Source organism: Rhea pennata, chromosome 6 (genome assembly GCF_028389875.1).
Source record: "Rhea pennata isolate bPtePen1 chromosome 6, bPtePen1.pri, whole genome shotgun sequence".
Classification (NCBI taxonomy): Eukaryota; Metazoa; Chordata; class Aves; order Rheiformes; family Rheidae; genus Rhea; species Rhea pennata.
Window position 1 is genome coordinate 34,618,207 of NC_084668.1, and position 13,525 is coordinate 34,631,731.

The 13,525-nt window shown below is 53.4% G+C and overlaps 1 protein-coding gene across 4 annotated transcripts in view; it reads left to right on the forward strand.

Moving 5' to 3' along the window:
• Window positions 1-11,837: 11,837 nt before the first annotated feature.
• BMPR2 (bone morphogenetic protein receptor type 2) overlaps window positions 11,838-13,525 on the forward strand; it is a 108,032-nt gene continuing 106,344 nt past the window's right edge. For 2 of the 4 annotated variants that reach the window (XM_062578413.1, XM_062578417.1), the window contains exon 1: window positions 12,164-12,881. In XM_062578413.1, coding sequence (XP_062434397.1) covers window positions 12,806-12,881 — 76 coding nt within the window. In that variant the 5' untranslated portion in view covers window positions 12,164-12,805. Of the gene's footprint in view, window positions 11,916-12,163; window positions 12,882-13,525 lie in introns of those variants that run through there. The other 2 variants (XM_062578414.1, XM_062578415.1) reach the window with 2 other exon arrangements.

The following is a 13,525-nucleotide window of genomic DNA, read 5'->3' on the forward strand; positions in this document are numbered from 1 at the left end:
TTAATCTTTTTAAAATAGATTTTTGAATCCTGAAGCTTGTCCAACATCTCTAAGCCCCACTGCAAAATTATTTCTTATGTACTGCCTGCACTACAGGTCAATAGTCTTTGAGGGGAGTTGTCAAAAAGCATCTTGCATGGGCTGCTTGGGGACTTAGCTACTGTGTCCTCAGCTGCTGCCATCCTGGCAGAGCATGTGCAGCACACTTGCTCTCCTTTTAAAAATCAAGTCTGGTGTTAGATCTCGACAGCTTTATAGCCCAATTTAATTCTTAATCAGGGGCTGACAGTTGAATAAAAATCGTGTATCTGGCCAAGGAGTGGAGGTTCAACGAAATCTTCCATCTGCTAGCTGGGATTTACAAACTTTAGGGGGTTTTTTTTGTTTTTCTTGTGCAATAGATACTACAAACTACCTGAAGCCATCAGATGCATCCCAATTTCAGCTACGTAAGAGGTATCACGCTGTCTTGAAACAACAGATGCAGCTGCAGGGGTCCATGCAGTTTCAACATTGCACAATTTTTCCCTTGGAAGCAAGACTGTACAGTGTTAACATAAACCGTGGTGGTGGCAGCTTTGGAAGGTATGTGTCACTTCCTATGCCAATCCCCTGTAGAAAAAAACAGCTGGGATGCCTCATCTCTGCAGACAAAGCCCTGCGTGGGGCAGGCCCTTATTGCAGACACCTCTCCCTTTTAACAGGGACCAGTCCTCTTGCATGGTTGTAAGGGGGGAAAAAAAAGATTTGGTGGCAGGGTATGAGCGTGGAGGATGGTTCTGTTGGCTGAGCCTTGAGCTGTGTGGTAACCAAGGGGGCCCAAATGCGGGCTGTTCCCCCGGGAAGGGACTGCACGCACCTCTGCCAGGACACACCTGTACCCAGCCACAGGCAAATGCAGCTCGTGGGCCCGGTGCTGGGAAGCTGCCAGATGCTTATTAAGTGACCATGTGTCACAGTGGAGTTTCACTGGGACTGATGATAATACTTCATTTTTTTCCCTCAGAGGACCAGCTTCAGTAAGTCAGTAGGCTTGACCGACTCTGCGCTCAGGGCCCACTGGCTGCTTCTCCCCTCCTTGTCCCCGCTGCAGCTGGAGGCCCAGGGCAGCCGGACGGGCTGCGCGCTTGCTGCCGCCTCTCTGCTGCAGAGTCCGAGTGCCAGGCGGCCTGGCAAGGCTGAGGTCTTCTGTGGAGTTTTCTGCTCGTTTTGCTCTCTGGAGCCGGGAGCTTTGTGCAGGGACAGGGCAGCGCTGCCGGGCGCTGTGGTGAGGCTGCTGGCACGTGCTCGCTGCGCTCCTCCCCAGCACTGCTTTTGCCCTGTGGGCACGATCCTGCTTTCTTAGTAGGTACTTCGCGCTGCAAAAACTCCTGCTAGGAAAATTAAGGTATTTTCTAGCCTAAGAACTGTAGTTTCTTAGGAAAACAGGTGTGTTTTTTGCTTGCTCTTTGGAAAGTTGATGGCAGAAGGGCCCTGCGCGCCCACGTTTCCTCCCAGGCTTCTGGTGCTGGTGGGGCATGCTGGGCGCTCCCGCTGTTCCCAGTGGATCCTCACGCGTGGAGGCACACGCCATGCAGGCACGAGAAGCCGAGCGGAGGGATGCTACGTTTCTCTCCCAGTGCGGGGAGCGGGGCCAGCAAGTGCACATCACCACTGGGCTTTGATGGCTCTTTGTCCCTCCCTGCAAGGTGCTTTCAGTCCTTCCCTGTCGTTGTGTCGAAGCGGCTTGCCTGCGTCTTTGCTGTGTGACTGCGTAGCCGCGCGGGCCGCTCCGGGCAAGTGTGGGTGCATGTTGTGTCTCTGGCCCATGAGCAACATCCAAAGCAAGCTGCGCTGTCGCGCCCGTCCCTGACGTATTTCTTGGACAACGGTTCATTCCTGTCGTAGTGGTGAGTAGCTTTGTGCGTTCAGTGGCTAATGGAAACAGCACTGGTTTCTCTGCAGACTTGTATCAAAATGAGTCAAATGCCGAGGTGGGCGAAGGAGGGCTCTAGGCCCCAAGGAAGCACAGCACCAAACCTCCCTCCTCTGCAGCAGAGCTCTTGGCGCTCGCTGTGCTTGCTCCTTGGTCTTCGGCTTCCGCCTCTAAACGGTGGGATAATGCTTCCCAAATCCCCTAAGTGTGCCGGGCTCTCATTATTTATGAAGCACTGTGAGAGATCTGAATAGGATGCGAGATAGACGTGTTGTGAGGAAGGAGGAAGCTCGTTTGAGAAAGGAATGGCTGCGTGTGAGGTTATCCAAATCCAAAATGAAATCTCCCATGGCAGAACTGCAGCCAAAGTCTCGAAGGGCAACTGTGTCAAGTCTCATACAGAAGAGGGAATTAAAACCAGCTGCTCTTGAATCCGTAACACTTCATTTTCTGTTGCATTAAAAAGAAAAAGGTTTGTCTTAGTAATGAGCTAGAATCACTTCTAAAAAACATTTGCTAAAACAGACCTGGTATGCAGCCAGTGGGGGACAGCCCCACAATGCAAGCTCACACGTTATCAGTGCCCTTCGTTAGCAGCTTGGAAAGCCTCTAGGAAAGCAAAGTTCTCGTGCGTGGGAGACAGGCATTTAGAGCTGTGCATGTAGCACTGTAACCCTGGAGGTAAAGGTAAACCAGACATAATTGCCAGATGCCTGGTCAGGGTATTGCAATGTGTCAGAGCAACAGCTTCCTCCGGGCATGCTCTGGCCCAGCCAGGCCAGGCCGGTGACTGCAAGCGTGACGTTGGCCTTGGCTACCTTTCCCTGCGTCTGTGCTAGCCTGGCTCCAGGCAGCCCCAGCAGCAGCTCCCAGCCAGGGGCTGCTTCCCCTGGGATTGCTGCTCCAGAGCCCGTGGCCTGCAGGAAGCCTATTGTGCTCTCTAAATCCCACTGAAGCTCCTGAATGGGGAAAGCAGTGTTACTTGTTACGTGGTCATAGGAGATGAGTCTGGTCATTGCCTTACTAACCAAAGGGGCTGAAGCACTGCTACGAGAGCCTGCTTTTTTGCCCGATGCTACTTCGCGCCTGAAGTGTGTGGTAGGTCCATAGGTGCTCCTTTTTACTGAATGCACTCTGATGCACTGAGAGTTGATTTATCTTGTTGTTGCCTCCAGTGCTTTCAAATGAGAATTTCCCCCGACCTTTTCCACCTCCAGACAGCAAGGGATGCAAAGGGGCTTGTGTGGGCAGAAAATAGCGCCAGACGCTGAAGAGCGAGCAAGCATCACCGCCCTGTGGTGGGCGGTTGACAAACGTCGCAGCTCTGGGGGGTTGCTCTAGGCGTATGCATTTTGCGGATCTAGTTTCCCTTCTTTTAGCATAAACTTTTTCTCATAACAGCTGGAGCACTTGTTTAATCACACGAGCCTGTGGGCTGCCAAAAAGCCCAAATGCTGTGCAATTCTCAGTAGAGTCTCTGAGCCGGCAGCTCTGGTACCGACATCCAAACAGCTTCTGTTTGCAGGGCCCACAACTAGGCAAAAGAGCTGAAAGAGCTTTTCTTTGAAAAACCTTTGAAAGTGCCTGCACATGGCATAATAGAGCCCACAGTCATCGCAGTTTGGTGCTTTCCTGATCTAGTTTGTGCAGCGTACACCTTACCGACCTGCGGAAATGGCTGCAGGGAGTGAGTTGGCAGCGGGAGCCTGTTGGTATTGGAAAAGGCTGGGCAAAAATACCCACCTGCTCAGCAAAAGCAACGAAAGCCTTCAAAAGTAGCCTTGTCCACCAGCCCTTGGCAGGTTGGAGCAACTTGATGCCCTTTGCTGTAAGTGTCCCTTATTTCAGCCACCAAGCAGCTGCCATCATGAGAATGAGCTACCAGCTCAGGAAAAATCCCAGCTGCCTGCCATCGTCATCTTGCGCAAAAAATAAATAGGTGGTGGAAAGCTGACGCTCCGCTTTAAGCGGCTGCGCGGTTGGGAGGCCGAGCTTGGGGTGGCGCTTGGCTGATGCAGCTGGCCCTGCTGCCGGGGAGGGGACGGAGGATGACCTGAACAGTCGTGTTCTCGGTGGCGGGATGCGAGACCACGGGAAATAATCCTCCACGGGGCCAAACGGGGCCAGAGTGAGAGCTCGTCGTGTGGGTCATGAGCGCAGGGGGCCGACAGTGTGCTGCGCTGCCTCCAGACACTGCGCAGGCGAGCCCGGCCCGCAGTCGAGACAAAAGTGGCTCTTAGCCCTGGCTAGCTATCTATCTCATCCATCTGGTCTGCTTTTGCCAGCTGGCAGAAAAGGCTCTTTTCTCTAAAAACTATTTCCAGCTATTTCTCCTTTGAGAAACTCCGAAGCATTTGCGTGATGTGGAAGAGCTATTTCCAGCAGTTTGGGCTGAAGCGCCTTCTCGCTTGTGTTTTATGACAGGTATTTAAGCCTGTTCCCTTGATTTTCAAAGGGTTGTTGGAGATGTTCATCTTTCTGAGGAAAGGCATGTTTCCTACTCAAAATAGTCATTATTTTGTCACGGCCGTTTCAATAGCCCTTCAGAAATCGCAGGTTGGCGGCGCGGGTAAGGCTGGGGCAGGAGCGCCGGCTGGAAACCTTGCAGCTGGGGTGCTGAGCGATGCGCAGACGGTAGGGTGAAACTCATGGGGCAGGAGAGCTGGTTTTTAAGACTGGGAGGGGTTTAAAAACTGTCTTTTAAGACTGTATTTGAGGTACTGACTGTTGATGATCCAAGTCAGTTATTTTGCAAGGATGCTGGTGCACAGCCTGGACGCGCGGAAGAACGAAATAGGAGCTTTGAGGGAGCAGGTTATTGCTGGAGCCCTTCAAACGTGTGAAGGTGGCAGGGGGCGATGGTCACTGTGTTTCTTCACGGCAATGCCCAAAGCAAGGTCTGCTCTGGCTTCCAGGAGAAGCTCTGATGTATCCAAGCAGAAGGAAGCGTGATGGGTATTGCATTTTACTTGATTCAGGGAGCGCTGAATAATATTTCCGGTTACATCGAACAGCCCCCGTGTTCCCGCTTTCCTGAGCAGCAGCTGCCTAACGGGAGAGCACGGGCAGAGCGTAAAGCTGGAAGCGCAGCTGCCTCCTGCGGACGTTGGGCAGGAGCTAGTTTGCTTAGAAGAAAACCTTGTTTTTCGGACGTAGCGGTTTGCGGCCAAACCGTGGTGCCCCGAGGGAGCCTCCTGGCCGCAAGTGCGACTTCGGGATCGGCTTCGCGTAGCTGCGAGCTTGTGTGCGATTGCCACATCGCAGGCGCTCCGGCCTCGTTATCGGTGTGGAGTTGTTTTCCACGCTGGGGGCTGGATTTTCCTGGCAGCGGGGGATGCGCGCACCACGGCTGCTGACAGCACCCAGCTGGCTCCCACGTCCGCGGCCTGTTTTTCCTGGCACTGCTTTAAAGCCTCCAAGCTCTGCACGCGTCTCCCGGTGTCCGGCCCTTTTGCACGGGCGGCGATACGTTGGACACTGCAGGCTAATAGGAGTTGAAGATGCATCTAATGGCAACAAGTTAAAGCCGAAGGGCAAGAAGCTTTGTAGCGTGCTAAGGGGTCGCGTGAGCCACAGCCTGTTTAAGCGTTTGCATCTGCAGAAGCTGCCGGAGGAGGTTGTACAGTAGCAGCAGCTGCCCCTGAAATTGTTTGCGCGCGTTTGGCTCCGAGCATCCCCGTGCAGCTGGCGGGAGGTCACCGCCGGAGCCGATAAGGACTTGCCAAATGCCAAAAAGAAGACGGGACGAGGTCAGAGGCGCTCCTCTGTGCAGCGAGGCGGAGCGTGCTTAGCGAGCGCTGCTATCTCTCGAGTTGGGTCGAGAGATTTCATCGGCGAGGCTCGCGGAGGAGGCGGGCGGCCGAGCGCTGCCAGAGGGCGAGGGAAACCTGCTGCTCTCTGCCGCTGCTCTCCACTGGGAGAAGCATGGGAACTGCCTGCTTCCTCCCCAAAGCAGAGTTATCTCTCGGGTCTCCCCGGGGAGCTGCTCCGAGCTGCGTGCCGAGAAACCATTGACCTTTTTCCTGCTGCCTCTGAGCACAGGGTTGTCATCAGGGCTGGAGATGGGAGACCGGTGCTGTCGGCAAAACACGGGGTTGCCCTGTCCCGCAGCTCTCCTGCCAGGAGCCAGAAACGAGCTTTGCTGCCCCGGGGACGAGGCGAGAAATAAGTGTTTTGGCATGTGTTGGACTGGCTGGGGCCTCCTTTCCCTTCTGCGGGTTGTAGCTTTCCCCAAGCCAGGGAAATGTTGAAAATGCAAAAGGGGAAGTGCAAGAAGTACCGGCGAGGGGAAGCCCTGCTCCGGCACCCATCTCCCTGAACCCAGCGAGGGGGGAAAGGAGGAGGAGAAGAGAAAAGCAAGACGCGGAAAGTCAAAACTGCATAAGCGTGTTTTGAGGCATTTCCTGGCTCAGCCCTGCGCGCAGGCCTTGCCCAGCCCCCCTCGGTCGGGAAAGGACCTCGGCTGGAAACGGGCCTGTTGCTCCTTGGTGAATCAGAGCTTTTTAGACCTCTGAAATTTCGAATGACCCAAGACAGCGCAGGGTGAAGGGAGGGACTGCGGCACTGGGCCTGGCTACGTGTCCCAGGGGCCGAGGAGCAGCGTCCGTGGCTCAGGGCTGCGTCCGAGGCTTCGATTGCTCTTTATTTTCAAGAGAGATCTGTGAAAGGCAGAGAGGCCACATGGAGATACTGACTCGTTTTTTTTGATCTGAGAGGGTGTTCTCCGCAGATAAAAAATAAGTTTCGGAAGTGTCAGGCAACAGATGTCATGTTGTGGGCGAAGCAGAAGGAACGGGCGCCTCCGTACAGGTGCTGGCCGCGTGCGGGGCGGGAGCGGGAAGGGAAAGGAGGCTTCGGAAAGCCGCCCTGGCCTGGCCCTAGCAGGGACGGGGCGGAGAAACGGGGCGAGCAGAGGGGCGAGGAGGCCGCGGGAGCGAAGCCCGGCTGTGCCCTGTGCCGGCGCAACTTGCCCCGGCTCCCTGTCGCACCTAGTGAGCGAGCCAGGGCCGTTTTGAACGGATAAACACCCACCCCGCAGCCAGTTTCCTGCATGAGGCTGTGACGAGCAAGCCGGGTGAGCTGCAGAGGGCCTTTAGCACGGGATCTGAGGCTTAACCCCGGGCGGGAGGCGCTCTGCCGGGCTCGCGTGAGCCTTTCGCCCGCCTCCGCCCCCAGCACCGGGATAAACTTTCCACAGACTAAGCAGCGTTATCTCCGAAACAAGACGGCTGCTGCTCCCAACGCTGCTCGTAGTTCGTTATCACAGCAAGGTACTGCGTGTTGTGAAAACTAAAAATGGCTATTAACTGTTAACTGTTTCACAGCTAATCCTGTCAGACGCAGGGTACGCCACTGCCCGTGTCGAAGGAATAAACACGCATTTACTGTGTGTTTATCCTGCAATGCTCGGCTCCCTCCTTCTCCTCCTCCTCCTCTTCCTCCTCCTCCTCCTCCTCCTCCCCCCAAAGGCTCAGCCTGCCCCGCACCTGCCTGGGGACGCTGCCCGGCTCGAACCCGGTGTCTGCTGCAACGTGATGCTGTGCTACCCCAGGAAAGCATCTCCCACGCCAAAACCGGGAAGCGCGCGGGCAGCGTCAAAGGAAAGGAATTTAATGCGAAGGTAGATCTCCACGAGGAACGGCCACAAAAGCTGTGCAGTTCGTTTTGGTGGTAAATTAATTAAAAGTCTCCTTCTGGAAGCTAAACGGGGCTGCCACAAAATTTCTAGTCCGATCAAGGAGGACATCAGCGGCTACAGTAACTTTGTTGCAGAGTATGGTTCATTCTGCAGTAGATCACACAGCAGCAGGGTAGAGTTAGAAAAACAAATCTGGGTTTGAAAGCACTTACAAATTCATACTCACAAAATTTTTTTTTCTTTTTTTAAAGGCTGGATAGTTGCTGCTCTTTCCTATGCTTCAGAGAGAAAGGGGAAAAAAAGACATAATAGTTTTCAGATGGACTTTTATGAGTCCAAAGGCCAAAAGTAATGTCTGGCGCAGATTACCTGACTGGACTAAAGGGGAAACGAGTCCCCTCCGAGGCAGGGAATTCAGTCTGCTGTTTCCTTAAAGCTGTGGTTTGACTGTCGAGAGCGGGAGCCTCCTCTGCCACTCTGCCACGTGCTGCCACCGGAGGTTGGACGGGTTTATCTCCGATCTTGGCAGGACAGATGGGCTGTCGCTGGTGGTGCTCTTCCTTCCTGTGAAGAAGACCGGGAAGCTTCTCCTACAAAGGACTCTTTCCAAGGTTTTGGGCAGTCATTTCCCCCTCAGGCTGCGATGCCGCCATCCTGGCGCCATCCCACCTTGGTGTCTCACTTTGCAGGACTCTGCTTCCCCAAGGTGAAGCTGAGCCCTGGAAAGGGGATGGAAACCAGCCCTTGGTTCAGGCAGGGTGATGGTGGGCTGAAGAAGGCTCTGAAGGATAAGATGCCTTGCCCTATTGCTAAGAAAATCTGTCCCCCCTGAAGAAAGGTGTTTCTGAATTCAGATTACTCCTAAAGTCCCCTGGGGCATTCACCATTTTTCCTTTATTTACGAGCTTCCCACAATGGTCTTCGCTCTTCTAACCTTTCCCTCCCAGGAGACTCACAGGGGTGTATCGGAGCCTTGGCATAATGCTCTGGATTTGAGGTCAATGGGAAAATCTGTAAAATAAGTAACCAAACACCTACGACGATAACAGCGTCTGCGTGCGATCGCTTGTTTAGCTACATTGGCCGTGGCTTTTCCCTGCTAGCTCAGCAGACCGCAAGGAGCAGGCAGTATCGTCCTTTCAGCTCGTCCTGGCTGCGGTTCAGGATGCGAATAGTAATCCGGAGAGCTACGCGAGGCTTGGGTCTGGCTGTCGGAGATCACCTCTCTCGGCGTGCTGCTACGGGAGGTGAGATCGGGGAAGATGATCTTGCTGACAGATCCCTAATTTAGCAATAAGTGGCAAGCGTTTGCAGCGGAGACCCGTGCCAAACCCGTTATTTATTGAGATGCTGCTTGGGGGTCCAGGATGGGAGTATTTATTTGTAGGAAAGTCTGTGAACATCTTGATTATTACTGTTTCAGCGTATGTTTATGCATCAGAATCAACGCTATGGGGATGCTTTCTTTTTAAACAAACAAGAAATCTCCTGAAAACAAAAGCACTGGGCGATGTTGTTATCCTCCCTCCACAGCATTTATGACAGCATTGGGAGAACGCCCCGGGTAGACTGACGGGCAGCCAAGAAAATTTACAACTTATTTCAAACTGGTTTGTTGACACCATGAAAAGCCCTGTCAAAAAGAGCAGTTCTCGGAGTCCTAACAACGGTAGCGGCCGTACAACGTCAGCGCTGAAACGCTCTTGGATAAGAGGAAAACCTATCCCAAGAAACTTTTTAGGAAGTACCTGAAAACTGTGTTTTCTGAAAAGGAATAGAGCTAAAGTTAGTGTTCGGTAGTTTTTTTTTTTTTTTTTAATGCTCTGTTGATTTTATTCTCCACTGATTGGAATATTCGCTGGGAAGCATGGAAGTAAGATTTTCCATATACTGGGTAATTAAAAAAAAAAAAAATAAATGTGGTGTTTAAAGGAAACACTGCTAACAAGGACATGTCTAATCACGTTCATGTACAATCTTGAATTTGCAAGTGATATCAACATGTTTGCACGTGCATTGGCATGACAGCAGGAAATGTCTGCAATGTATATCAGCTTCATTTCCTGCTGCAGCCTCTCCCGTAAGCACGGAGGCAACGTAGAGGGCCGCTGCCGAGATCTGGATGCAGCCTCAGGTCACTTAAAGCTCCCTCACCTTGGGGCAAGATGTGCCCCAGTAGGGACGGGGTGTCTCTGCCCTCCTCGTCCCTGCCTGCCCGCGAGCACTGAGGGTGACAGTTGCGAAAGTAAGGTCTTTTCCCCTCTCACTTTTTTTTTTATTATTTATATATATTTTTTTACAGACTTTTCTTGATTAAATTCAATGCCGTTGTTTCACCGGGCTAAGTTCTTCCTGGCAGAAATACAGTGCTTCAGCAGAGCATTTTCTGCATTTTAAAATCTTGTTAAGTTTTAGAAGGTTTTCTCTGCTTTCTCTCTCTCTCCTGTCCTTGTTTTGGCCAACACTGAAGACGTACCATGCTGCAGCTCCGTAAGTTTTCATTATCCTAAGTGTTTTTTTTGTGTTTCTCGGCCTTACTTGGCATTGCTGCATATTAGGCTAGTGAAATGTTAGCATACAGTTAAAACAGATAAAACAATACCAAAGAAAGAATTATAAATATGCCCTTGTCCCAGCAAACAACAGTGAGCAAGTCTGAGAACGACGGTTTAGCTGTCTGGTTTCCTCCTACCACCGTGGGAAAGGGAAGCTGCCTCTGTCCTTAGGCAGCAGAGATCACTTCCCGCATCTGAGCGGCGAAAGGGGGTCAGCACCTCCCTGGCTCGGAGGACCGGGGTTTTGGCACGCCGGAGGGACGCACCTGGTCCTGGGGGCAACGTCTTCTGAAAATTCAGGTTTGCGTAGGGAAGGAGGAGAAAGCCTTGCAAACTGCTGGGAATGTGTGCGTCCAGATTAGACCAAGACCCTCATCCAGGTGTAAGCTCAAGCTAAGCAGATCCACAGCTGCGGTGGGGTCTTTCCCAGGCCCATGTGGCCTTCACAGCGGTGTTTTCTGGATTGGGGCTGTGTCCTTCTGAAACCTGTGAGGAAATAACTTTATTAAAAATGGCGTAAGTCTCATTGGGTGTGTTTTCTTTCTCTATAAAGAAACAATCAGCTCTCTGAAGAGAGAAAAATAAAAGAAAGAAGTGAGTATTTTAAGGCATAAATCTATTTTATATGATTCCTTGAACAGAAGAATTCTCAGTATTAATGATCCAAATTTAGAGCTGCTAAAACTGGAGGGAATTTTGTCTTTACTTCAGGATAAGCCAGTTTTGATGTATAAACAAATTGTCATAATTACAATAATTCTTTTAACCACCTAAACAGTAAAAGCGCGGCGTATCCTGCATGGTTAAGTTCTTGTTTTCTGCAAACGCAGTAGATAGAAGAGGCTGTATTTGTAGTGCAGCTGGCTAGAAAGCAAGTTGCACTTAGATGTCTTCACAAAACCAGAGAAGAGAAATGCTGGATTTGGGGCCCATAGTAAATACTCGGTGTTGGTTTTCTCTTTTGTTGCTTGGAGGTGAATTGTTTCCTAAAGGTCCTTCTCCCCTGTTCGCTTTCCTCAGCGAGGAGGAAGGACAGGGTGGTTGATGTGCGCTTGTGATTCTGGAAAGTGGCAATACCACTTACAACCTGGGATTCCGTATTCTATTCTCTCTTACCAATATCTACGTTAAATCGGCACAGATTGCAAGGAGGGAGAAAAAAAAAAAAAAGGTAACTTCTTAAAATCGCTCGTAGCTGTCAGCCACGAGAGCAGGGGCTGGGACACCAGGCACCACCCGGCAGCCCCCGCTTCCCTGCCAGCCTTTGATTAGCGTTTGCGGCGCAGCAAAGGCTGCAGCGCAAGCACCCTGTGGCGGCTGGGCTCTACTTTTGTCTCGAAATAGTAAAATCCGGCAATTTAAGCAGCGGAGGGCGCCGCACAATAACATGGTGGCGCGGGCGGGGCTCCGCGGAGCCCTTCTGTACCTGCGCGGAGGCCCGCCTCTATGGTCGGGGGCGGCCGTTGGGCGGGGGGCGCGGCCGTTGGGCGGGGGGCGCGGCGCGAGGCGGCGCGGCCGTTGGGCGGGGGGCGCGGCGCGAGGCGGCGCGGCCGTTGGGCGGGGGGGGGCGGCGCGAGGCGGCGCGGCCGTTGGGCGGTGGGCGTGGCGCGGGCGGTGCGGCCGTTGGGCGGGGGGCGCGGCCGTTGGGCGGGGGGCGTGGCGTAGCGCGGCGCCCCCGGGCCGGGCGGCGAGACTGGCAGTTAGAGCGACTCCCCTTTGTGTCTGGTGCGGGAGCCGTTGGGAGCGCGAGCCGCGGCGGCGGGGCCGGACGGGAGGCGGCGCGGTGCGGAGCTGCCGCTCGCCGGCGGTAGGGGAAGGCGGTAGCAGCGCGGCGGGGCTGAGGCGCTCCCCGCCTGCCAGCGAGCGGGGAGCTGCGGCAGGAGGACGGAACCGCGCTGTGGCAGCTCGCGAAGGAGAAGGGGGGCTGCGCCGCGCAGCGGGTGCCGGAGCCGCCGCGGGGCGGCCTCGCCTCGCCCCGCCGCTGTGGGGGCGGCCCGGCCCGGCGCGGGGGCGGGGGCAGGGGCGCGCGGCCGAGCCCGCAGCTGGGCCGCGATGCCGCCGCGGCCCTCGCCGTGAGTGCAGCCGCCTGCCGCCTCGCCGCGCAGGGGCTCAGCGCCTCTCTCCTTCCCCAGGCGCGCAGAGGAGCGAGGAAGGAAGACAGAGACCTTTAACAGGGCGGGATGTGCCTCTCGCCCAGGCCTTTGGGGCGCGCGGGCGGCGTCCCGTACCGAGCCTGAGGCGGCTGCTCGAATTGACAGTCCGCCGACTGACTCTTCCTCGCGGCTGGATATGTTTCCTCCTGAAGCCGGGTGTTTCTTTGACATCGTGAAGCTGCGTGGGAAATAAGCTGGGTTCCCAGAGCGAATCGCGAGACTCGCCCCTTCCCTGGGAGAAGGGAAATGCGCTGGGGCTTGGAGGCAGAAACGGGCTTTTCTCCAATTCCCAAGAAGAAGCGCTCCTGCTTCCCGAGACATGAAGGCAGCCTGGTGTAATGGAGTAAGAGCAGAGGCGGCCCCTCTCCTCTGCCATTTGCCCTTCCAGACTGGATTGTAAACCAGTGGAGTTCAGCAAGGCTGTTTGGAGAGGAGACGAAAAAAGAAAAAGGAAATTCCTCCTGACCTTCTTATTATTTTTTTTATTATTATTTTTTATTATTATTATTTTTTCCTTCTGCCTCGTCCTTTGGCCTCGCCAGGTATGACTGCCTCACTGCAGCACCTTTTGCTGGTGCTCCTGCTCTCCAGTGCCACCCTGCTGCTCAGCACTGCGGCTGGTAAGTAGCGGTGGTGGTGGTGGGGGGGGTCACACGGCGAACTAGCCATTTTGGCACGGGGGGAGGATCCGCCGGCGTTTGCCCCCGGCTGGATCTCCTGAAAAGGCGGCGTGTGTGTATTGCCACCACCGAGCCCCATAAAGTTCCTCGATACCAGTACGTTAACCGTCTTTGAAAATAAAATCTGCCTTATTGTGTGAAAGAGCTTGACCTGCGTTCGAGTTGTGTGTTTTGTCTAGATCCACCTCTCCTGACTAATAACTTCCTTCATTTTCGGAGAAAACCTATAATCTATTTTGTTTTGCATACCTCACCCTCTTTAAGGTAAAACAGGAGTATTCAGTATGCATTTTAATCGACAGCGGGGCTGTGCCTGTTTTGCTGTGGGATCCTTTGGGTACAGCCATTTTTAATTTTATCGGCATCAGTGCTTTTAGGAGTCTTAAACATGTGTTGCAGTTTTATGACCGACTTACTGCAATGCATATTTCTTTTCTTAGAGAGGTCTGAAGCGAAAATGTAGATATTTCTATTGTCACTTATGACTATAGTATAATAACAAAAAACGCTGTTGAGGAATGCTGAAAGATCTTTAAGTCAGTATTGCTTTTTTAACAGTAACTTACAAGTATATATTCTAAAAG